We start from the raw sequence: 24169 nt of genomic DNA on the forward strand, positions 1-24169 counted from the left end.
CAGTTACAGAACTGTGGAAGGAAGATATGTAGGCTGCTCCCCATACTAGAAAATGGTGTAGTTTGATCAGATAACAGTTCATTGAATTATTTTATTAATAAGATTTTTTATGGGTTTATTTTCTTATAGATGTTCGACAAGGACTGATAGGAGTTGGCCTGATAAACGTAGAAGATCGCTCAGGAATTCTTACTCTTGATAAAGGTAATAATATTAATTTTTGCTTGTACACATAAGTTGCTATACTATCGAAGCTCATTTTATTTTTTATCTTGTGGCAACTTTACAGTGAAGCTTCAAGGCTTTTTTTTTTTTTTTTTTGAGGTACCAGGATCTTGTAAGTGAGAAGCCAGTGCTCAACCACTGAGCCACATTGGCTCTGAGTTGATTTTTTCATTTATTTGCTTCTTGTTTGTCTTTGTTTTTAGTAGGCACTGGGCACTGAACCCAGGACTTCATGTGGGAAGTAGGCACTCACCTGCTTGAGCCACATCTGCTCCCAAGGCATTATTTTTTTATCCTGCCTAACTGAATACCTACAGAGCACTCTGGGTAATTTATACTACTGTGGGTATTCAAAAAGATAAAACTTCTGTTCTGTCCCTATAGTAGTGATTATCAAACCTGGGTGCAAATATGATCAACTGTCAAACTTCTTAAAAAATTCTGAAACCAAGGGTGGAGGTTTGACATTGGTAGTTTTCACAACCTCCAAGGTGATTCTAATTATGCATCCAAGGTTGAGATTCCCTGACATACAACTTTATTTATGAGTCAAGAGTTAGTGTTGGGAAACGGACTTGGCCCAGTGGTTAGGGCATCCGTCTACCACATGTGAGGTCCACGGTTCAAACCCCGGGCCTCCTTGATCCGTGTGGAGCTGGCCCACACGCAGTGCTGGTGCACGCAGGGGTGCCCCCACGTAGGGGAGCCCCACGTGCAAGGAATGTGCCCTGTAAGGAGAGCCGCCCAGCGTGAAAGAAAGTGCAGCCTGCCTAAGAATGGCGCCACCCACACGGAGAGCTGACACAGAAGAGACACAGATTCCTGTGCCCCTGACAACAACAGAAGCAGACAAAGAAACAAGACGCAGCAAATAGACACAGAGAGCAGACAACCGGGGTGGTGGGGGGGGAGGGGAGAGAAGTAAATAAATAAATAAATCTTAAAAAAAAAAAAGAGTTAGTGTTAAATAACAAATACTTTCATACGCTAAATTCTGTTTTACTTCAAGTAAGTAAAATCGGACATATAAAAATTCAGTTTGGCAAGCATCTGTTGAGCTTATTAGGGCCATGCTAATTATTAGAGGTGGAAATGGGCCAATTAATAGTTCTGTTCTTGAGCAGTGCAAAAGCTGTCAGGGAAGACTTTAGTGGAGAAATTGCATGTAGATGAATGAAAAAGTTTTAGTTACTGTTGGATGTGTTAAATATTTCATGTAATGTTGTCATTTGCAGATTATAACAACATAGGAAAATTCTTAAATAGAATTTTGGGTATGGAGGTACATCAACAGAATGCATTGTTTCAGTATTTTGCCGACACACTTACCGCAGTTGTTCAAAATGCCAAAAAGAATGGAAGATATGACATGGGAATCTTAGGTAAGTAGAATAATTTTTAAAATGTCATGTGTATTCCTTAAATTTTGTTATTTTTACATGTACACGTTACTTTTTCTTGTTCAAGATCTTGGTTCTGGAGATGAAAAGGTGAGGAAAAGTGACGTTAAGAAGTTTTTGACTCCAGGATATTCAACCTCTGGCCATGTAGAGTTATACACAGTAAGTTTGGAAAATGTGCATATTCAAGTATAATGTCTGCCTGTGATAGGCACTGTCTTTAAATTTATTACTTCTTTTACAGATTAGTGTAGAAAGAGGAATGTCCTGGGAGGAAGCTACCAAGATTTGGGCTGAGCTGACAGGACCAGATGATGGCTTTTACTTGTCATTGCAAGTACGACTTGTTTACTTTAAATGTAATGATTCAGATATATGTTGCTTTTTCATTACCTGCATTGTAATTATCTGTTTGCATGTTTATTTTTCTCTACTTTGATAATTTACTGTAATTCTGGGTTTCTCTATTTGTATACATTTTTACTTACTATATTTTGACAGATGTTAATGGATGCATGCAATTTTAGAATTTTTATGTATTCTTAGTAAATTAAACCTTTTCCCCCCTGTAATATTGACCTTTAATATTGGTAGTGCTTTATGTCTTAAAGACTTGTCAGTTATTAGTATAACTGTATTCTTTTGATTAGTATTTTCCTATAAATAGAGCTAAGGGGGTGAGGAATGTGTGTATATATGCACAGATGTGGTATAATACTTTGAGTACTTATTGATTTGTTCTGTGTTGCCCTGAGTTTCTCTGAGTTGGCCCCCTTGTCTGTTTGCTTGTTGTTTGCTCTTTTTTTCTTTTTTTGCTTGTTGTCTGCTCATTGTTTTTGCTTGCTGTCATTTTCATTTCCTTTAGGAGACATCAGGGACCAAACCTGGGACCTCCCATATGGGAGGCAGATACTCAACTGCTTGAGTCACATCCGTTCCCAGGCTTTACTGGGTTTTTTATTTAGTTTCTTTAATGTAATATCTGTATCTCTTTTAATCCATGCCAAGAATCCTTCTTCGCAAGGACACACAGAATGATAAAGTACTACACATACTACCACTCTAATAAGATTTCTGAAAGCAGTTTTCATTTTAAAAAATTTCTTTTGTACATACTTGCCCCATATTCTCATTTTTATTTAGTTATATCTATTTTAAATTCCAGCAATATCTGAGCATATAGCAGTTATATGCCATACACCATTTTCCTTTTAACCTTTTTAATCTTAGTTCTACAAGTCATTATATTTAATGCCCACCACTCCCTCTCTCACCAGTCTGTAGTCATTTTGTCTAAAGCATATTCTATAGTAGATTTATCAAGAAGGGCTTATTGGGAACATTACTCCCTGGGTTGATTTTTTAAGTGGTAGAATAACAGTTTTTTAAAGCCGATTTGTATTAATTCCCTGAGTTCTTGCATGCTGATAAATTGTCTGTGCCCTTTGTACAGTATCTTAAATATGCTGCTACTCATTCTTCTGGGATAAAGGGAATACCGTCAGAGTTTGATGGTGATCTAAATATTCTTTCACTTTTAAGTTCTTTTTGCCTGTATGCCCAAAGGATTTTCTTTTTTTTTTTTCTTTGCAAATTTAGTCATTATACCAGAATATATCCTGATATTAGTCATTCTTGGTTGATATTCTCAGGTACATGGTATGCTCCTTCAAAATATAGTTTAAAATCTTTGTTTTTCAGAATGTTCTGAATTATATTTTTAGTATTGTTTTTCCTTGGATACCCTCCCCTATTCTTCCATCTCCAGGTCTGCTATTTTTCACATTAGATCCTCTTTGCCTATCTTTTTTTTTTTTTTTTAACTTTTTAAACAAATCAATTTTATTGATACATATTAATAAAGCATACAAGTCATACAAAGTATTCAATCATTTGTATTTGGTATAGTCACATTGCTGTGCATTCATCACATCAGTCATTACTATTGTATTTTTAAAATGTATTTTAGCTTACTTTTAAATGGTAGGTTACAATTTTGATCTATGTGGCCATGTCTTTCTGATGGGGGTTTGTTTTTTTTAAAGGGTTGTTTTCTGTTTATTATTTTTCTTGCTAACTATAACTTTATATCAGATTTAACCTCAATCTTTCTCTGTTATTTTTTTATGGAAAATTAATCTTTCTGAATTTCTCGGAAGAAGGCATGGTTCAGTATAGTTTTCCTAACTATTTATGTGTAGTGCTCAAAAATCAGCTGCTTAGCTTTTTGAGATTTGGCTTGGTCCAAATTCCAGTTCGAAGTCTTGCTCCTTACTTGTATTGTAAGCTTGAACAAGATACTTAACCTCCTTAGGTCTCTTTCGTAATCTTTAAAATGGAAATAGTAGTAGCACCTAATGCCTCCTAGGGCTTTATGAGACTTAAATGTACCAACCCAGCTATGCACCATCTGCTCGTAGAACAGACAGTTCTGGAGCAGAGTAAGGTGCAATTTTTGTTAGCTCTTGGCACTTCTCTCTTATTAACGTTGTTTGTATCCTCCTGAATATTATGTGTTTTACTTGACTGTCCTGTAAAGTCGGTGTTGACCTCCATTATTAACCTCAATTTGCAGATGAGGAAATAAGCTTAAAAAACTTAATTAACTTTCACAAAAGCCATAGGGCTGTTAAGTTACAGAATTGGGATAAAGCCTGTTCTCTCTGGCTTTGGAGTTAGCTAACTCCCTGGTTCCTCATGTGTTCATACTAAGGATTCATTTCTTTTTGGGTTCACTCAAAGGCAAATTGAAATAAAAATGTTGTGGGGAGTACCATCACTGCTCCCATCTAAGAACATGTGGAAAATGGTATTCTTTGTCAGGTTTGTTACTTGAGTATCACTACTAAGAAATATACCTGCAAAGAGGATTATTAGTCTCCAGTGGTAAAAATGGCATCAAATCAGGAAGAATTGGGTCAACTTTGCCAGTATCCTGAGAGTTGATATTGTCTGCTACTTTGGGAATATTGGTAATTTTAAAATTTTCTCCCATTTTGAAAATGTTTGTTTTAGAAACTGTTATTTTTACTTTGTTAAGAAATCCATTTCTATGCTTTCATGAGCCCAGGCTGGGTTAACAGTGATACATGCTGGCAATAAATATACCCCACTCTGGACTTCCTGGTTATGACCTCTCTCGTCTCCCTCCACCTCAGTGAATACCCAGACTCATAAGGCCTCAATCCTTGCCCTCCTATTCCTGGGAAATGCCAAAGCCAACTATGTAGGAGGATTTTTCAGAGGAAAAGACCACTTTGCCTTCCCAAAAGACAAACCCTTTGGTTTTATTTTTGGTTATGAGGCAGATATTAACCCAAAACCACGAACAAGTTGGGACCGGCTCAGGCCTCAATTAAGTGTTTTGTTTTGTTTTTATTTTTACAGTAAAGGACACGTTTTAAAAGGGGAGAGAAGTAGTCATCCATACTCCAAGATGAAGTGATGTCACTTTCTCCAGTCCTTGTCTATATGCATATGTAGTTTTATACTTGTCCTCATATACTACTAAGCTTTTTTGTTGCCTTTATTTTAAAAAGATCAATCTAGTATGTATGCATGGTTTGAATAATCAAAAGTAATTAAGCTTTTTAATTTGAGATACTTATAGATTCACATGCAGTTGTAAGAAGTAATACTGAGATATTCCTTCTACACTTTGTCCAGTTTTCCCATTGGTAGCATTTTGCAAAATGGGAGTATAATATCATAACCAGAATGTGGACATTGACCTCTTTTATGGATGTTATTCAGATTTCCTCCAGATGAGATTTCAGTTGCTTCACACAAAATACTGGTTATGGTTTTTAATTTGAAATTATTTGATGATAGTCCTGACTTCCCAACCTCCCTTGAGTGAAAAGATGTGATAACACTAGGCCTTTGTTCTTTTGGGGCAGCAATTTTAGTATATGTGCTGCTGAAGGGAGTACTTGGGGCAGCAATTGGCTGAAAGTAAGGGATGGTCTCTCCAGAAAGGGCATTATTCTTTAAGGTTTCCCTTCGAACCTCTGTAGTTTTGTTTTGTTTTGTTTTGCTTATTTCTCTTCCCCTTCCCTCCCTGGACCTCCTATATGGTAGGCAGATGGTCTATTAGTTGAGCCATATCCACTTCCCTAGTTTTGTTTTTTAAGCCAATTTTATTGGTGCATATTGATAAGGCATGCAATTCTTCCAAAGAGTATAATCAATAGACTCATAAAATGTGTTACACAATATGTTTAGTTCATAGTAGCACCATAATAGCACAGTTATATGGTACTTTTCCTTTTGTGACTGGCTGGCTTCACTCAACATAATGTCCTTTAGGTTCATCCATGTTGTCATATGCTTTACAACTTCATTTTTTCATGAAGCTGCATGATAGTTCATTGTGTGAATACACCGTAGTTTGTTTATCCATTCGTCAGTTGATGGACATCTGGGTTGTTTCCAAACTTTTGGCATTCGTGAATAACGCCAATATGAACATTGGCGTGCAGATGTCTGTTCATGTCACTGCTCTCAGTTCTTCTGGGTTTATACCCGGTAGTGGTCTCGCAGGGTCATGTGGCAAGTCTATATTCAACTTCTTTAGGATTTGCCAAACAGTCCTCCACAGTGGCTGTAGCGTTCTGTATTCCTACCAACAGTGAATAATTGTTCCTGTCTCTCCACATTCTCTCCAACAGTTGAGTTCAGTGTCTATTTTTTTATTTTCTGTCTTTTTAATAGTGGCCATTCTGATAGGTGTGAAATGATAACTCATTCTAGTTTGATATGCATTTTCCGTAATTTTTCATGTTTGTTTTTTTTGACATTTATGTATCTTTTTTGGACAAATATCAAGTTTTTGCTCATTTTTAAAAATTTTGCTTTATTATTTTTAATTTTTCCTGCTCAATCCCCCAGATGGTTCTCTCACCCGTCTGCTCATTGTTTGCTCGCCTTCTCCAGAAGACATTGGGAATTTGCCAATTTTTAAAATCAAGTTTCTTGTCTTTTTACTGATATGTTTTAACATCTCTTTATGTATCATGGACATTAAACCCTTATTGGACATAAGCTTTCCAAATACTTTCTCCCATTGAGTTAACTGCCTTTTCACCCTTTTTTTTTTTTTTTAAAGATTTATTTTTTATTTATTCCTTGCCCCCCTTGTTTGTGCTCACTGTCTGTTCTCTGTGTCTGTTCGTTGTGTGCCCATCTTCTTTTTAGGAGACACTGGGAACCAAACTCGGGACCTCCTATATGGGAGGGAGGTGCCCAATCATTTGAGCCACCTCTGCTCCCTGCTTGTTATGTCTCTCATTCTATTTCCTCATTGTGTCATCTTGTTGCATCAGCTTGTTGCGCCAGCCCAGAGCATCAGCTTGCTGTCTTGCTTGTCTTCAAGCTTGTCTTAGGAGGTAGCAGGAATTGAACCCGGGACTTCCTGTGTGGTAGGCAGGTGCCCAACTGCTTGAGCCACATCTGTTTTCCTTCACCTTTTTGACAAAGTCCTGTGATGTGAAAAGGGTTTAATTTTGAGGAGGTCCCATTTATCTATTTTTTCTTAAGTTGCACTTGCTTTGGGTGTAAGGTCCAAGAACCCACCACCTACTGCAAGGTCTTTAAGATGTTTCCCTACATTTTCTTCCAGTAGTTTTATGGTCCTGGCTTTGATCTATTTTGAGTTGATTCTTATGTCGGGAGTTTGATGGGTTCCTTCTTTCATTCTTTTGGTTATCAATATCCAGTTCTCCCAGCATCAGTTGTTGAAGAGACTGTTTTGTCCCATCAGCATGGACTTGAAAGGTTTGCCAAAATCCAGTTGAGTGTAGAAGTGAAGGTTTATTTCTGGACTCTCAATTCTATTTCATCAATCGATTTGTTTATCTTTATGCCAATACCACACTGGGTTCTTTTGGTTTTTAAAGATTTATTCTCTGTCTCACGCACACACCTGTTGTTTGTACTTTCTTACTGCTCTTTGTGTCTGTTCCTTGGGTGTTCATCATCTTTTTAGGAGGCACTGGGAACCGAACCAGAACCTCCCTTGTGGGAGGGAGGTGCCCAATGGCTTGAGTCAATTCTTCTCCTGCTTGTCATGTGTCTCATTGTGTTTCCTTGTTTTTCCTCTTTGTTGTGTTAGCTTGCTGTCTTGCTCATCTTCTTTAGGAAGCATTGGGAACTGAACCTGGCACCTCCCATGTGATAAGCAGGCGCCCAACTGCTTGAACCACATCTGCTTCCCATTACCATGCTGTTTTGACCCTGACCAAGGTCAGGCAGTGAAATTCCTGCTATGTCACTCTTCTTTTTTAGAATGCTTTAGGCTATTCGGGTACACTTTCCCTTCCAAATGAATTTGGTAATTGCCTTTTTTGTTTCTATAAAGTTGACTGTTAGAATTTTGATTGGTATTGTATTGAATCTATAAATCATTTTGGGTAGGATTGACATCTTCACAATATTTAGTCTTCCAATCCATGAACACAGAATATCTTTGTATTTGTTTAGGTTTTCAAAACACTCATTTCTTCTGGCATTGTTTTATAGTTTTCTGCATATAGGTCCTGTCCTTTGGTTAAATTCATTCCTAGGTGTTTGAGTCTTTTGGTTGCTATTGTAAAATGGACATTTTTCCTGATTTCCTCCTCAGATTGTTCATTACTAGCGTACAGAAACATTACTGATTTTTGCATGTTGATCTTGCATCCTGGAATTTTCTAAATATGGAATCATTTCATCTGCAAATTGTGAGAGTTTGACTTCCTCTTTTTCTAATTGGATTCCTTTATTTATTTTTTCTTGTCTAATTGCCTTAACTAGAACTTCTAGTACAGTGTTGAATGTCAATGGTGACAGACAGTATCCTTACCTTGTTCTGGATTTCATAGTTTTAAGTAAAACATGCTTTAGCATTGTATTTAACTGATGTTAGTGTTAGGAAAATCATATTAGAATCACTTTGATTCCCATAGTAGTAGTATTTTATAATTACAGTTAACATGACACTTTCAAGATATGTATTCTAAATATTGTGTACCTTAAAAATAGATACATAATAAGCATATTGAGTGTTTCTAGTGTTTCTTGCCAACTGATAAAAATTTTTAAATGTATTTTTACCATAACTTGTTTTATTTATTTTTAAATATTTAATTTCTTTATATCCCCCCCCTGCCGTTCCCCTTATTGTCTGCTCTCTCTTTGTCCATTCGCTGTGTGTTCTTCTGTGTCTGCTTGTATTCTCATTAGTCGACTCCAGGAACCAATCCTGGGATCTTCCTGAGTGGGAGAGAGGCGGTTATTCTCTTGCACCACCTCAGTTCCCCTGTTCTGCTACGTCTTCTTATTTTCTCTCTTCTGTGTCTCTTGTTAAGTCATCTTGCTGGGCCAGCTCTCCACGTCAGCTGGCACTCCTGTGTGGGGCACCTTTCCCATGCAGGGTGGCACTCTTGTGTGGGGCTGCATACCCTTGTGGGCTGGCACTCTGTGTGGGCCACCTCACCGCATGAGCCAGCTTGCCCTCACCAGGAGGCCCTGGGCATTGAACCCTGGCCTCCTATGTGGTAGATGGGAGCCCAATTGGTTGAGCCACATCTGTTTCCTCTTAACCATTATTTTATGACTTGTACAATGATTGTATACAATAAAGTTTCAGATCATTTAAGCACATAAAAAACAAATGAAAAAAAAATCTTTAATTTCTGTGAAAAGTAAAATAGTAAGTCTTTCTGTTTTATCATTATAAAAAATTATTTTAATACAAAGTTAACAACTCAGTGAACAACAGCTTATTATGTAACGGATTTGGTAAAATACCTTTGCTTTGAACTTTTCTCCAGAAATGCTTTTAGCTCCAGAGATTATTGCTTAGAAGGTGTTCACCATCCTTTAAAAAAGGAACTAATTTTATAGTCTTTTCTTTCCTTGAGTTAAATGGAGCTTTTTTAATGCCTTCTTAAGGTGTCTCTTATAAGTCCAACTTAAAATAATTTAAAACATTTAACTCACTTTGTTTCTCTCATCCATCCATTTCTTCTGTTTCTGTGTACATATTTATTATTTGTTCAACACTTTGGCTTTCTCCAGTCTAGCTTCGCTGTTTACAAAACCCCATACCTGGTGTTATCTTATCTCATCATTATGACAGTGTTGGGAAGTAAGGAAAGGTAGCATTCATGGATATGAGCATTCAGAGGATGGTGTGAACCAAGTCATTATTTTGGAGGAAGTTGAACTACATTGTACCTTGAAGAAGACCATCATTTTTTTCCAACATTTATTATAAAAATTTCAAAACATACAACAAAGTGAAAGAATTTTACTGTGAATGCTATTATACCCACTACTTAGATTTTACCACTAGCATTTTATTATACTCACTTTATCATGAAACATGTGCCTGCTTGGACTGTGATTCCAGGTACCAGGAACAGCACAAGCAAAATTGGCTCTACTGGCCATTTGTGCTTTAGAGCTTATTGAAAGCAGTTTTCTAAAGAACATCTTGACTCCCAACTTTATGTCTTTGGCCTGCCTCAGAATTAAGGTCAGAGAGCTTTCATTTTAGTTGTGTGGTCTAACTGTTAAATTGTCTTACACAACTGGTTGTCATCCTTCCTCATGGTTACATATTCATGTACTTATTAGGTATTATAGTTCTTTGAACAATTATATATGCAGATGATGTGATGGGACAAAACAACAAACGTCTTAAAGTGCCTGAAATCTAACCTTTGTATTTTTTTACTTTTTTCTTCTAGATAAGGAACAATAAGAAAACTGCCATTTTAGTTAAAGAAGTGAATCCTAAAAAGAAGCTTTTTTTAGTTTATAGACCAAATACTGGGAAACAGCTCAAATTAGAAATTTATGCAGATCTAAAAAAGAAATATAAGAAGGTATATTCTTACCTATACATTATACTATATATGAATACTTGTTTTATAATAAAACGTTAACACTATGTTTAGGAGAGCTTTGTGTCTAGATTTTGTCAATATTTGGTTATTGTTTAAAAGAAAAATTGTTTTCGCAAAAAAATTTTATCAAGTTTTCTTACATTAATATACTTGTCTTATTTTTTTTTAAAGATTTATTTATTTTATTTATTTCTCTCCCCTTCTCCCTCACCCCCTCCCACCCCCGTTATCTGTTGTCTGTGTATATTTGCTTCATCTCCTTCTTTGTCTACTTCTGTTGTTGTCAGCGGCACGGGAATCTGTGTTTCTTTTTGTTATGTCATCTTGTTGTGTAAGATAATTTTTTAAAGTGGCTTATGTTGTCAGAAAAAGAAACTTCTAGGGAAACGGACTTTGGCCCAGTGGTTAGGGCGTCCGTCTACCATATGGGAGGCCCGCGGTTCAAACCCCGGGCCTCCTTGACCCGTGTGGAGCTGGCCATGCACAGTGCTGATGCACGCAAGGAGTGCAGTGCCACGCAAGGGTGTCCCCCGCGTGGGGGAGCCCCACGCGCAAGGAGTGCGCCCGTGAGGAAAGCCGCCCAGCGTGAAATGAAAGAGCAGCCTGCCCAGGAATGGCGCCGCCCACACTTCCCGTGCCGCTGACGACAACAGAAGCGGACAAAGAAACAAGACGCAGCAAATAGACACCAAGAACAGACAACCAGGGGAGGGGGGGAAATTAAATAAATAAATAAATCTTAAAAAAAAAAAAAAAAAAAAAAAAAGAAAAGAAAAAGAAACTTCTAGTAGTAACTATAAAAATAAGAATTTTTTAATGTAGGGAAGATGTTGCAGACTGAAATCTGTTCCCATGACTTTGTTTTATTGTGAACATGCTGTTATTTTCTATTTTGCAATGGTTTCTAGAAAACGGTATATGATGTTGTTATTCCTAACTTTAGTATTAGATACTACTTTGTTAGTATTATCTTATATTACTGTTATTCTTAGCTTTTCTCATTTGAAAATAATTATTGAAAAAAATTATTACATAGTAACCATCATGGTGAATTTTTTTTTTTTTTTTTTTTAATATCTGGCTTAGGCAGAAATTTACAAATGGCATTGAAGTTGAACCAGTAGTAAGAGCCAGTTTGTTCTGTACCAACTTATTTTAAGTTGGCTGCCTCTGGAAAAGTTTTTAAGATGAAATTAGCCAGTTTATTTAAAGCATTACTGTTTCAATGGCATTTTTCTTTTTTTTTTTAAACAGGTAGTATCCGATGATGCTGTGGTCCATTGGTTAGATCAGTATAATTCATCTGCAGATACTTGTACTCATGCTTATTGGTTAGTGTTTTCATGTTTCTCAGCATTTTCTTAAGTTTCATCAAGATTTTATCTAAACACAGAACTATGTTCTTATAAGTAAATGAACAGATTTAACTATTACTTGGGCATGGTTCATTCAATTAGAAATATTATTAAACATTTAAGGGCCAGGCACTGTCTCAGTTTTCCCTCTACTCTTCATTGATCCTTTGTTGTTTGCAACCAACTGTTAACCTGGCTGTGGAGACTTAACTGTCATCCATAGTGTTAGAACTAACTTCCTTATCTTCTTTGCTTTCTCCCTCCTTGCCTCTCTTACTTCCTCTCTTTTAAAATAAGCGTTACTTGTCATTACCAGATCAACTTTATTTTTAAGGCTAAACAACTTCTAAGAAATCAGAAGATACCTAAAGTAGTTATGTAGTACCAAAAAACTATGTTAGATGTCCTGGAGCTAATCGTAATGTTACTAGGGTAACCAGAGACTATTCTTTCAAATCATTTTATACTCCAGTATTTAGTTCAAGACCTTGTGGTAGAGTATCTTAGTAGTCTGTAGATTTTATTCTCTCTTGAATGTTTTCTCACCCATTAAATATTTATTGCTCTTGGAGTATCTGGCACACTTTGTGAAAAGGGATATGAAGTATAAATGGATGTTAGCCAGATTTTTTTCTTTTTTTTTGATTTTCTTTTTTTTATTTTCAGGTTTTTTAAAAAAGACTTACTATGCAGGTAGATAGGTTTGCTTTGAGCTAAGTAATGGTTTTTTGTTTTTGTTTTGAGGACAGATCAATGCTGTTGAAAATTAACTTAGGAAAACCTTTAAGATTAAATATTTTTTAAACGAACCTACAAAATCCTCTATAAAAACATTTGTTTTGAATTTCAACAAGAAAAGAATCCTATACATGTAAATATAATGCTGTGTGTTAAATTCATCTTTAATTTATACTGGAAAGACATTTTTATCCATGAATTGTGAAAATAACTTTTTTTTTTTTTTTTAAAGGAGGTACTGGGAATTGAACCCAAGACCTCATACATGGGAAGCAGGTGCTCAAGCACTTGAGCTACATCCGCTCCCCAATGAGAGCTGGTTTCTTTAGGAGGTACTGGGGTTCTCAGTTTAAAAAACTTACGTATGGTATAATGTTTTTGTTTGCTGGAGCCTTTCCCACTAATTTGATTTAGGACAATACATTGATGGTTTAATAATATAGAAATAATTGGTAGGCTCATTTTTTAAACTAGCATTAGAACATTAAGAAAATATATAGTAAGGGCTAAAATGTGTGAAAGAATACTAAATTCAGTAAATCAACCATTTCACAGGGAGTTAGGCCCCAGAAATAGCTGTCTTCTAAAAAATCATCAGTCATTCCTTAAATTGGAAAGGATATTACTGCAAAATGCTAAAAAGATTATAATCTGAGAATCAGTCACTTAGTAAAGGCAAATTATACTAGAACATTTTCCATTTGTCATTTGAATGGCCTTGTGAGCCTTTTATGAGTGTGTATGTTTGTACTTATTTTTTCTTTTTTTCCCATTCATCCTAGGCGTGGCAACTGCAAAAAAGCAAGTTTGGGGTTAGTTTGTGAAATAGGTCTCCGTTGCCGCACATACTATGTTTTATGTGGTTCGGTACTGAGTGTCTGGACAAAAGTTGAGGGTGTTTTAGCATCTGTCAGTGGCACTAATGTCAAAATGCAGATAGTTCGGCTAAGAACAGAGGATGGACAGCGGATTGTAGGTGAGTCTCATTTTTGTTTTGGTTTGAATTGGGAAAAAGTCAAATCCTGCTTTTTTTTTTTTTTCACTTTGTTTCTAACACCTTAGAACCTCAGGATCTCTTCCAGTATTGGGTGTAGAGATTGGTTTATATGTTCTTAAGAAGTTGAGCAGAAAAGCTTTGGAACACACATCATTGATTCTGGTGGAAGGTTTGGAGTAGTGTACTTAATGCTGCTCTCAGTGACTTTTGCTCCCCTTCCTCACTGCTGCTATCTATGCAAGGTCCCTCGTGGAAAAGACCGAGCTCAGCCTCTTGCCCAGGATTCTCTAGAGTCTACCATTTTACATTCATTGAGCCAGATTACGACTGTGCAACTCAAAATCACTGTGCACAGAGGATGCTTTGCAGTCATGCAGGGAGCAAAGGCAAACCATAGGAACCAGTGCGAGTATTTCACTGTGCCTGTTTGTCTTTGCTTTATTCACATAGCAGCTTTCTTCTGTAGCATGGGTTGCAGATTGGCAGCCAGTGGGACAGTCAGTCCATTAACATTTTGTTTGGTCCCCAAGAATTTTTGCTTGTTGAAGGTTTTCATTTGAATTAGTGGCCAAAGTGAAAATGTTTAAATTAAGAGATTTCATGTAAAAGTCTAGATTTCTATCTTCTGTTTAATAAACGGTTTACCTGGAACATTGGGCCTGTCACTATTCCCCCATGGCCGGATTTAGAATTCCCTTATCCTGGGCATATTCTCACCTGTTTGCAGATATCCTCCCTGTGTCCATTTAGAAGCATTTGAATGTGCCATGTCTGCAGTCTTCTTGGAATATAGGGAGAAGAAGGTGGTGGCTGCACTCGTTGGTGGAGCTGCAAAGATAGTAGATAGTAGGTATATAGAAAGGTGCTATATGTCAGGCACCAGTGCCCACCACCTTGTGAGTCAGACCCAGACATCCAGACTGAAAAGAAGTCACTGGGTCACTGGGTCTAATAAAAGCGTTAACTTTTCTAACAAAAAGCATGTATTTTGATTGGTTACCTACATACACATTTCTGAATTTTATACTAAGGAAGCGTCTATGTAAACAACTTTATACATAAATATAATCATTTCTATTGAGTGAGTAAGTTATTAATCCTGCAGTAAAAAAATGGTGCTGCACTAGACACATCCATTATTCTTGCTTGTTTATTTTTGGGTAACAGCTGAAGAATTAAGTTACTTCTGAATGGGCCACCTCAACTGTTAGGTATTTGTTTAATTTTTTGTGGCATTTTTGTTCATTATGCTTAAATTTTGCCTCATTTGGAATCTGCTATGAAGTTGTAAAATAATGTGATCTCTCTGAATGCAGCTTCATGAACTTTTAAAATAATTACAGGTCTGATCATTCCGGCAAATTGTGTATCTCCTCTTGTAAATCTCCTGTCAACTTCAGACCAGTCTCAACAGCTTGCGGTCCAGCAGAAACAGCTGTGGCAGCAGCACCACCCTCAGAGCATCACCAACTCCAGCAACGCATAGAGACCAGACAGGTTTCAACATGGATGTATCTGAAATGCTGTTGAGGCGTATTGTTTGCATAAAAATCAGGGACAGTTTCCAAAGAATTATAAGTTTTTCTTAGTTATGCTCTCTCTAGTTAATTTGGGGCGGGGGAAATAAAGACAGACCTGGAATAGATAGCAAATCTGCAGATAAGCAGTGCCGATTGTGGTACATCTGTCTTTCCTTTTGCTTTTCCCGTGGTACTTCCCATTTGTTTTTACTTTGGATTAGCAGAAGGGTATGTGCGCTTGCGTGTGTGTTAGTCTGTTGTTGGTGAGTTTCCTAAAGACACAAACCGCAGTTGGTTTGAAATGCTTGGAACTTACCAAACTGGCTTTACTTTTCTGTTACACAGTGCTCAGGGTTAACGCAGTCCATCCATGCCGTTGCTGGGGGAATTACCCCAGATGCATGTATTTTGAGTCTATAAGTATAGAAAATATATATTGGTTTCTTTTTCCAACGTATTAAACACTAGGTTTATTAAAGCATGAAAAGAAAGGTTGCATATCATGCGTTCAGATTCTTTTTTAGTTTTTTTCTGACAGTGCATGTCTTTGAAAGCATGCGTAAACAAGATTAACACAGAAGTCAAGTAACAGAGAGAAACACATTTGTAGATGTACAGCATTGGTGATTGCATTTTTATAGTGTCTATACCCGGGTATTGCCTCTAACCCTGTGAGCCCCTACCCCCATCCTCCTTCCTCCCCTAGTTTTCTCGTCTAGGTAATGAGTACATATGTTTTTTGGTGATGAAACTCTTAAAAGTTAATTTTAATGTACTGATAGTATTCCTCACATGTGCTGCAAAAATGGCTACAAGCCTATTTTTCTTAAAATTACGTTTTCTTTAACTTAAAGATAGTTTAAAAAAGAAGTGTAAATTGACTTCCATTTTGAAATCTTTTTTTTCCTGCATTATCCTAAGTTGCTTTGTCATTCATAAAAAGGAAACCTTACTTGAGTTGTAAATTAGACAATGAGGAAACACTTGAGGCTTCTGCTGTATGTTTTTTTGTTGTTGTTATTGTTGTTACCCAGTAACTTGAATATTGTTTAATGTGTTGTAAGACATTGTAGAGTTTATCTCAAGCTGTTAAAAATGGTAATGTACAAATGTGAATAGACACTTATCTATAATATGGGTAAGTTTTGTTTCACCTATAATAGATGTTTATAAACAAGTGAGGGGACAAGTGGTCTTTTTGTTTACTTTTTTCCTTTTTTTTTTTTTTTTTTTGCTTGCACAAGTTGCACTATTGAAAAATTGAGATTGTATAAACCTAATCAAAAGCTGCAAGATACCAAAATCTTGTAGATGTCAAATAAAAAGTTGTTATACTAACAAGAAGTGGACTCTTGTTTAGGTCCTCACCACCTCAGAGTAGTCTGTGACGGGGATTCTGCAGAACTTGTGTGTTGCCTCAGCATTCCAGGTAGCCTTATATTTTGGCTAAAAACTGACCCCTAAAAATTAAGATGGTGTTGAGGAAGGGGTAAAATGATAGTACTTTTGAATGTTTTTCAAGTTGCATTGTTCTCATTGTCACTTTTTAAAATTCTCTCAGAAATGGATGAGAGATGTTAAGTGATGGAAAGCTAGGGCTTTTGCTCTCTTTGAGCCTGAATTTGGTTAGTCAAGTTTTCCATGAATTTCTGTTAGTATTTATTTAATACTCTTGGTGCCTACAGTCGCAAATCGAGCAAAACTTCTGTTCTTTGGCACATTTTGCCCAGTGGATGCAACTTTTATCCTCAGTCCAGTCCATATATCTCAGGCAGTGATCCATAGGAATATCGAACAATGTCCCTCATAGACCACTAGACCCAGCTGGCAGCCAAGAGCAGAATCTTCTCTTTTAATTTAGCAAAACTTCCCAGGGCTTCTGTATTTAAACCAATACTCCAGTCATCTTCCATCAACAAACGAAGTGAAATGGATCTGTGGAAGGGAAGTGTAACAGACCTGCTCCTTCCAGGGAGATGAGACGGCAGGGAGGGGAAAATAGATTCTCACAGGCTGTTGGCCCAACTTTTCCATTTTGTCTGTGGGGGTTATCTTTTTTTAGTAGGTTATAATTTTTTTTAAGAAAAGTTAATTCTTTCAAAGCTGTATCAGTATGAGGGTTCTTTAGCATGCAGTTAATTAACCCCCACAGTTGACAGTGTAATGCTTGTTCTTAGAATAGCCTTCTTGATGCAGAGGGGCATATTTGTGTTCTGTTCTTCCTAGAACATCCACCTTCCCCCCCCCCCCTTTTTTGAATAAGGTCCAGAATGGCCTGTGAAAACTCTCAAAGTAGACCTCAAAATGGCAACTGGTGTAAATGGCTGGGTCACTGAGGTACTGTGTGCCCATGCCCATCAGGGTGTGGTGCGCATGCGAGCACCCAGATTCTGGTACCCAACCCTCTCTCTGGAGGTGAGCACATGACCTTTACACTGTGCCCTTTGTAAAAGTCAGCAAGTTCAGGTTGGCCAACACGGGAGAAAGCCCCAGTATTTAAGTCCTCCTCTGTCAGTCCAGTCTTAACAACACTACTATAAAATAGGTCCATTTATTTCAGGATCTAAATGCCTCATCTGAACCCAGAGGCCTTGTTTAACCTAACGTGAGTCCACTCGGCCTTTGCAATGCCTTGTTTCCCTTTTTAGCAATATGGCTCTGAGCACAATGATTAGATTGTAAAATCATGTAGTGTTTTCAGAGTTTACAGTGTTGATTATACTGAAAACCACTTCCAGAGTCCAGAGCTGCTCAGATGTTATCTCTTGGGGAATTAATTTTCCCCTAATTTAGCAACCTCCATACCATAAGGTCTCGGTATCTGCAGTTTAGTAGAATTATCCAGATATGATATCAATAATACATATTCATAAAAGTGTTATCAATGAAATTCTTTAAACACAACTTGTCAGAAAGTGATTAGGTTAAGTCAAGAATTTTCCCTTTTTGCTGCTAAATTGCAGATACCTTCTTCAATATCTTTCTTTCCATGTGTATATAAATTAACAAGACCTGCATCCAAAGCAATGTAGGAGTGTGTGTATGTATATATATATATTTATTCCACCCCAACTAATTAGCACTTCAGAAATCTTTTTGAGTTGCAGTAATAAACCTTTTAGTTTTAGTTTGCTTTATCTGTGGAGGTAAAAGTTCTAGGTTACCAAACACCAAGGGAATGTACTGTTTTAGAGGCACAGATTTCCAGCCATAGGTAAATTTCCTCTAGGATGTTCATTTCCTGGTGTCTGTATGAGTGCTATTGGAACAGCTTCCCCAGGCAGGCAAGAGCAGGAAGGGTGTGGGGGACAGCATTTACAGTTGTATAATGGAAAGGCACTTCCTTCATCCTCCTCGCATCCCCATCTGCCACTTACCAGTTTTAGCATGTGGGAAGAAAGCAGCAGATTAGAACTGATTGATGCATCTCAATTTTTGAAGGTAGGGGCAGAGGAAACATTCCTCCCCCATTCGGTCTTTGTCTTGATAAGAGATGATGAGAAGGCTTTTATCCAAGTCCTGTCATTTAGAAAATTTACCTGAGTGATATTTGGTCGTTTCTAAGAATGGTGCTACTTAAGAGTTGCTTTTAAGTTGGGATCCAGTTAATGGATGTTTAGTTAGTTCAAATATTCTCCATGGCAAAAGCAACCACTGTGATGATGGTCTTTAGTTGGCTACCGGTACTTCCTCTTCTCTGTGGTCTCCCTGGCTAACACCCTATCTGTGCACAGGTGCCTCTGCACACCTCGTTGCTGAATGTAGCAAGCATTCCATGTTGTGGCTCCAACTGAGAGCAAAACCCATGCTAGAGAAACTTCCTCATTGATGCCAATTGTCTAATACAAATGTAGTGTCTTTATGGGCTTATAAGTTAAGAAAACACATCTAAATACCTGCAACTCAAACTAGCTAGCAGTTTTTGGATTTTTTTCTGAATACTTGAGGTGAAATCTAAAACCCATCCTCCAATTTCATGCTGTATTTATATATATGTATATAGATGTGTATATATAGAAATGTTGAGTTCTTTTGAATTCCAAATGTAAATATTTCTTGTAAATTGGGATCCCACCTGCTTATTTTCCCCTTTTCCCTCCTCAGTCCTATTTATTCTTTTCTTGACATCCCATGTGGGGTTTCTTTTTCTTTTCTTTTTTTTAATATAGAAAAAGTATGAGAAATTCTTAGTTGAATTTCTTTCTATATATTAGAGTTTGTTTTTGCATTTTACTATAGAATTTCTGTGTCAATTCTGTGTATTTTTCAACATGCCTGATTGTTTTGAATTTTTTTTTTTACAAATTTTTACTGTGTGCAATGCATTGTAATGGGGGGAAATGTACTTGAGTGCAATTCTGATACTGTCATTATATGACTAGTTATGCTCATTTATTTTGTTCTTTGGAAGCTATAGTGAGCCTGATGTTTTCACATAAAAAAAACAAAAACAAAAAAAACCCACCACATTCTTCCCAAGACTTTCTTTAAGCTCCTCTAACTTCTTCAGTGCATTTGGGATCAAACTTAGCTCTTCAGTGAACTCCTACTCTTGCAGTTTTTAAGGCCTGAACCAAATCCCTCATCTTTGTGGGTCTCCATCTAATAGGAAAACCTTGCCTCAAATATTGTGTTCTTCAGGAAGTTGGCCCTATACTTTTAACCTTCAAATAATCAGAAATTTACTTTGCAGTGGCACAGTTAATCTGCTTCTGCTTGCGCCTATTCAAAGGATATTTATAGCACGGGGGGGAAACAGGCCTGGTAGTACTTGCCAGTGTCCATACTGGCAGCTGATGTTAGAGAATGTCCGTTTAAGGAACATTCATCCTCCAAAAGAGAACACACAGTGACTGTGGAGGAGGCTTCCACAAGCCTTCAGCTCATAGGTTGATTCTGTGCTGGAAGGTAGAATGGGCAGTTATCTGCTTAAGGACTGCCCAGTGGGATCTGCTGAACAGGATTAAGGCGTTCCGTCCTTCCTTCCTAGCCTCTTTCATTTTTAACGATTACTCTTGGCAATTGGGAAACCCAGAGATGGTACATGAAAATGGTGGCAATAACCACCAGGAGGCAAACATTTGTGGGTTGTTGTTTTTTTAATAGATCTTGCATCTTTAAGAAATTGAACCTCTATAACTTGCAGGAAAGATTGCTGTGAGCATTTCTTGGGCCTTTCGTTCATGTATAAGTTTCATTCATTACTATCCAACTTGGTAGACGTGGTAGTTGAAAATTACCTGTGTTTGAATCAGTTTTGGGAACTTAATTTGTCATGAATTAGGGCCTGTCACAGATTGCCTCCATTGTGAAATCCTATTCCAACACAGCCCTTCCTTGGGCGCCCATGGAGTGGGGTGAGCTGTGTGCCTCTGAGCTGCAACAATGTGGCAAGGCACGGTTAACCCGAGACTGTCCCTTTAGTGCAGAGGTGGGCAAGGGGTGCAGCTAGGAATCCAGCCTCTGGGGCAGAAGGTCAGCCCACAGGAACCCCAAATGAGGACTCCCCTAATTTCCCTTGCACTGAGACCTGTTCATGCCTTGAAAAGACATTTCTGGCCAATATACCCCGTGGGGCTTACTTGCAATGACAGTATTTGTGGCACTGAAGAGGATAAAGAAGCTTGAGCCTTCTTTCTGACTTCCACTTTATGGGGCAGAGAGAGCCTTTTTTCTACGTAGCACATTGCAGTCTCACCGCTGTCAGAGAAACTCATTATCATCCCATTTGTGGTTTATACTGAATTTGCAAACTACTGATATTATTTTTAAATAACCACTTATATCTACCATCAACCATGAGAGGTGGGAAGAGGTACGCTGTATCTCTGCAATAAAACTTTTGCCAGGTTCTACCTCCGCTGAGCAAAGGAAACTTTTATACGTAGGCATAGATCTTCCTTCTTTACTAATCTGACATGGTGCATCTTGAGACAATAATAACACATGTGATGGAATCCAAAGACAATTTGAAACAAAGGTGGATGTAAACTCTTTGGGTTTGTTTTTGTTTCATTCTTTTTTTAAATCTCCCTTTTTTATATTGCTACTCTGTTTTGGTGTCTCCGTCAGTGTATGAAGGGTACGCACTGTTCCAATGATACTGCACTGCTTCTTTCAGCCTTCCACGATAAATCAGGACCAAGTGTCCAGAAACGATTGTTCCAGCCATTTTGATATGTAACTTAGAAAACTGGGTTTAATTTGATAAAAATGTATTGGCTGCACTTAGCAAGGTTTATCCCTGCAAGGAAAAGCAATCAACCGTGAAGCGTAACAAAATTCTGTATTTAGTTGTTTTGTTATTGTGTTTTGTTTTTCTTTTTTGTAAGATTCTTAAATAAATTAAACTGGCTAATAAGCATATCTTCCTATGTTTCCTTTGTCTGGTTTCAGAGCTTCTGTTTGAGCTGTGTTAGTACCACCACACTCCCCTGTAGGTCTCTGTACCTAGGATGTGGCCTACGCTGCTGGCCTTGTAGTTAAAAGGCTTCCTGGAGTACTTCCCTTGGGGGTAAATAGCCCAGCACCCTGGAGAGCTCATGGTGCCTGTGCTCAGCCCTGGAAGAGCCATTGCCGCTTTGGAGCCTGGGGCTGTGCTCCTCTTGCTTACTTAGCACTCATGCTGAGACTTGGGTCCTTGAAAGATGCAAACAAACCCAGCTAGGGGGCCTCAGGAGAAGGGTAGTCTGTGGCATCCTTATCAGCCACCAATGTCAGAGGACTTGGGGGGCCAAAATTCATTCTTGGGTAAGTGTAATCATCCAGTTTGCTAGTCTAGGATTTGAGCTCTGCCATCAAAAAGCCATCAAAAAACACAGAAACAAGGGTAAAGTTATCATAGTTAATATTGGGGACTTACCTGTATGCCAGTTGCTCTTGAATGCTTGCTGTATTTATTCAGTCCTCTTCCCTCCTTTTCAGAGGGAGAAGTTACTTTGGTCACAAACCGTGAATGGACCTTTTCTTGTTTTTGTGCATTTGGTATCTTGATTTAATATTCGCTTCTTCCTTAATCATTAAGTGCCTAACAGTGGGTCATACGTCCCCAGTAGTGATTACTCCCTTGGTGGTGGGAGATGGTAAACAAGATTTATGGTGGTCTTGAGCGATTGGGAGAAAGCACCAGTAATGCCCTTAGGACTGGAGGGTGGGGCAGGGTGGAACCCTTTAAGGAGGTGACAGACCAAGTGCTGAGACTGAAGGCCCAGGGCTTTGGGAGAGCTGGAGAAGGTGTGCGGACCGGGAGTAGGTAACTGCTACCACTAGTATTCAGTGTGGTCTGGTGTGCACTGATAGAAATGATGAGTGGTTGAGAATTGCCCTCGGCTCCTGCCACTGGACTTGGGAATCCAGAGAATTGGGACTGAAGGTGAGAGAAGATACCACAGAATGAGAATGGTCTGTCATAGTAAACAGCAAACCCATCACTTTGCCGTGCTTGCGTGTGGTGGGGCAGGGAGACTTCTTTATATTAGTCACTGAAATCTTCATAAGGTGCCTCTGCGCCTTAAGTACGGACACCTCCTTTAGCAGAAGAGGAAACGAGCACAGGTCCGGGAGCTAGCAAGTGGCAGTCTGGGCTCCCACCCACCCGGGCCCCGTAGAAAACCAGAGGGAAGAAGAGAGGGTTGAAAAGTGTGGATGACTTTTTAGAAATGTTTAGAATGTTGTGTGTAGGTCTTCTCTAGAAGGTGTTCAAAATGCTTGAGGAAATCACTCAATTTGTAGCCTGAAATGCTCAAGGGAATTTAATCTGTCAATTATATGAGATAATTGAGCATTAATTGAAGAGCAAGTGAAAGGGAGTGTTTTAAGTAAAATTTTACTGAAATGTGATTGGTGAGTTGAATTTGTAGACTGAAAAGGAAAAGGGTTTTGAAATGTAAAACATTAATAAAATTGAGTAGGCCAGACTTCACATATACCCTCTGTGTCCCCATTCAGTTTTTCTTTTACAGTTCAGGTTTGTTTTTACCTTGCTCTGGTTCATTGTTTGTCTGTACTCCAAGTCTGCTTTCAGCTCGACCTTTGGGGCTGGATCATTCTTTGTGAGGGGCTCTCCAGTGCACTGGAGGATGTTTAGCAATGGCTCGGCCCACCAGGTGCCAATAGCACACCTCCCCCCACTCACCCCAGTTGTGACAACCAAAAATCCCTCCAGATATTGCCAGGTGTTCCCTGGATGTTTGTGAGAAGGAATCACCGCTGGTTGAGAACCACTACCCTAGACAAATTAGTCAAAGAGGCAAAAGGTAGTGGTGTCTAAGGTGTGTGTCTGTGTGTGTGTGTGTTTTTACAGAGGACAAGTCCCATGTCCAAGGGGACACCAGCCCTGATAGAAAATACACCTGTTAACCGGCTGGGGGTTGGAGTACGTACAGTACAATTTTCCTATGAATATTTATCAGCTAGTCATTTGAGAGCATGATGTAAAGAAGCCATCTGTGGAGGCCATTATGGAAAGAAAGAGGGGGCTAAAAGAAATGTGCCAAAGCTTATTTTAGAGTCCAGTTCACAGCAAGTTGGCTTCATTCTCTGAATGCTGCCCACTTCTTATCCAGGGTGTTACTGGGCTAGAAGAGGTGCATGCCAGTCTAGTGGTTTCAGGTCATTATTAAGAATTGCCACTGAGTGTCACGTGGAGATAAAATGGCTACGTGGATGCTAACTTGGTCTGGAAAATTTTGATTTTACTTTTGAGTGTTTACTTGAATAAGGCATACTTGCACAATGCAGAAATCAACAGGGCAGGTAATATACAGGGAGGAAGCAGGTGTGGCTCTAGTGATTGAGCTCTCACCTACCATATGGGAGGTCCTGGGTTCAGTTCCCTATGCCTCCTAAAGGGAAGATGAACAGAGAACACATGACAAATGGACACAGAGAGCAGACAGCACAGACAACAAGGTGGGGGGCAATAGATAAATAAGTCTTTTAATATTTAAAAAAATATATACAGGGAAAGTGACTTTTCCTCCCCTCCTGCTTCTCAGGCTTTTGTTCCCTTTCCCAAGGTGCCTTCTCTCTTGGGAAGTTTCAC

At 38.3% G+C, this 24169-nt stretch overlaps 1 protein-coding gene across 2 annotated transcripts in view; it reads left to right on the forward strand.

The window, feature by feature from the left end:
* SBNO1 (strawberry notch homolog 1) overlaps positions 1 to 21492 on the forward strand; it is a 73270-nt gene extending 51778 nt beyond the window's left edge. For both annotated transcript variants that reach the window (XM_071209765.1, XM_058281274.2), the window contains exons 26-33: positions 130 to 204; positions 1461 to 1607; positions 1693 to 1787; positions 1870 to 1962; positions 10358 to 10495; positions 11771 to 11847; positions 13392 to 13585; positions 14950 to 21492. In XM_071209765.1, the coding sequence (XP_071065866.1) occupies positions 130 to 204; positions 1461 to 1607; positions 1693 to 1787; positions 1870 to 1962; positions 10358 to 10495; positions 11771 to 11847; positions 13392 to 13585; positions 14950 to 15092 (962 nt within the window). In that variant the 3' untranslated portion in view covers positions 15093 to 21492. The remainder of the gene's footprint in view (positions 1 to 129; positions 205 to 1460; positions 1608 to 1692; positions 1788 to 1869; positions 1963 to 10357; positions 10496 to 11770; positions 11848 to 13391; positions 13586 to 14949) is intronic.
* Positions 21493 to 24169: the final 2677 nt, after the last annotated feature.

The sequence above is a fragment of the Dasypus novemcinctus genome, chromosome 19 (assembly GCF_030445035.2).
Source record: "Dasypus novemcinctus isolate mDasNov1 chromosome 19, mDasNov1.1.hap2, whole genome shotgun sequence".
In the NCBI taxonomy this organism is placed as follows: domain Eukaryota; kingdom Metazoa; phylum Chordata; class Mammalia; order Cingulata; family Dasypodidae; genus Dasypus; species Dasypus novemcinctus.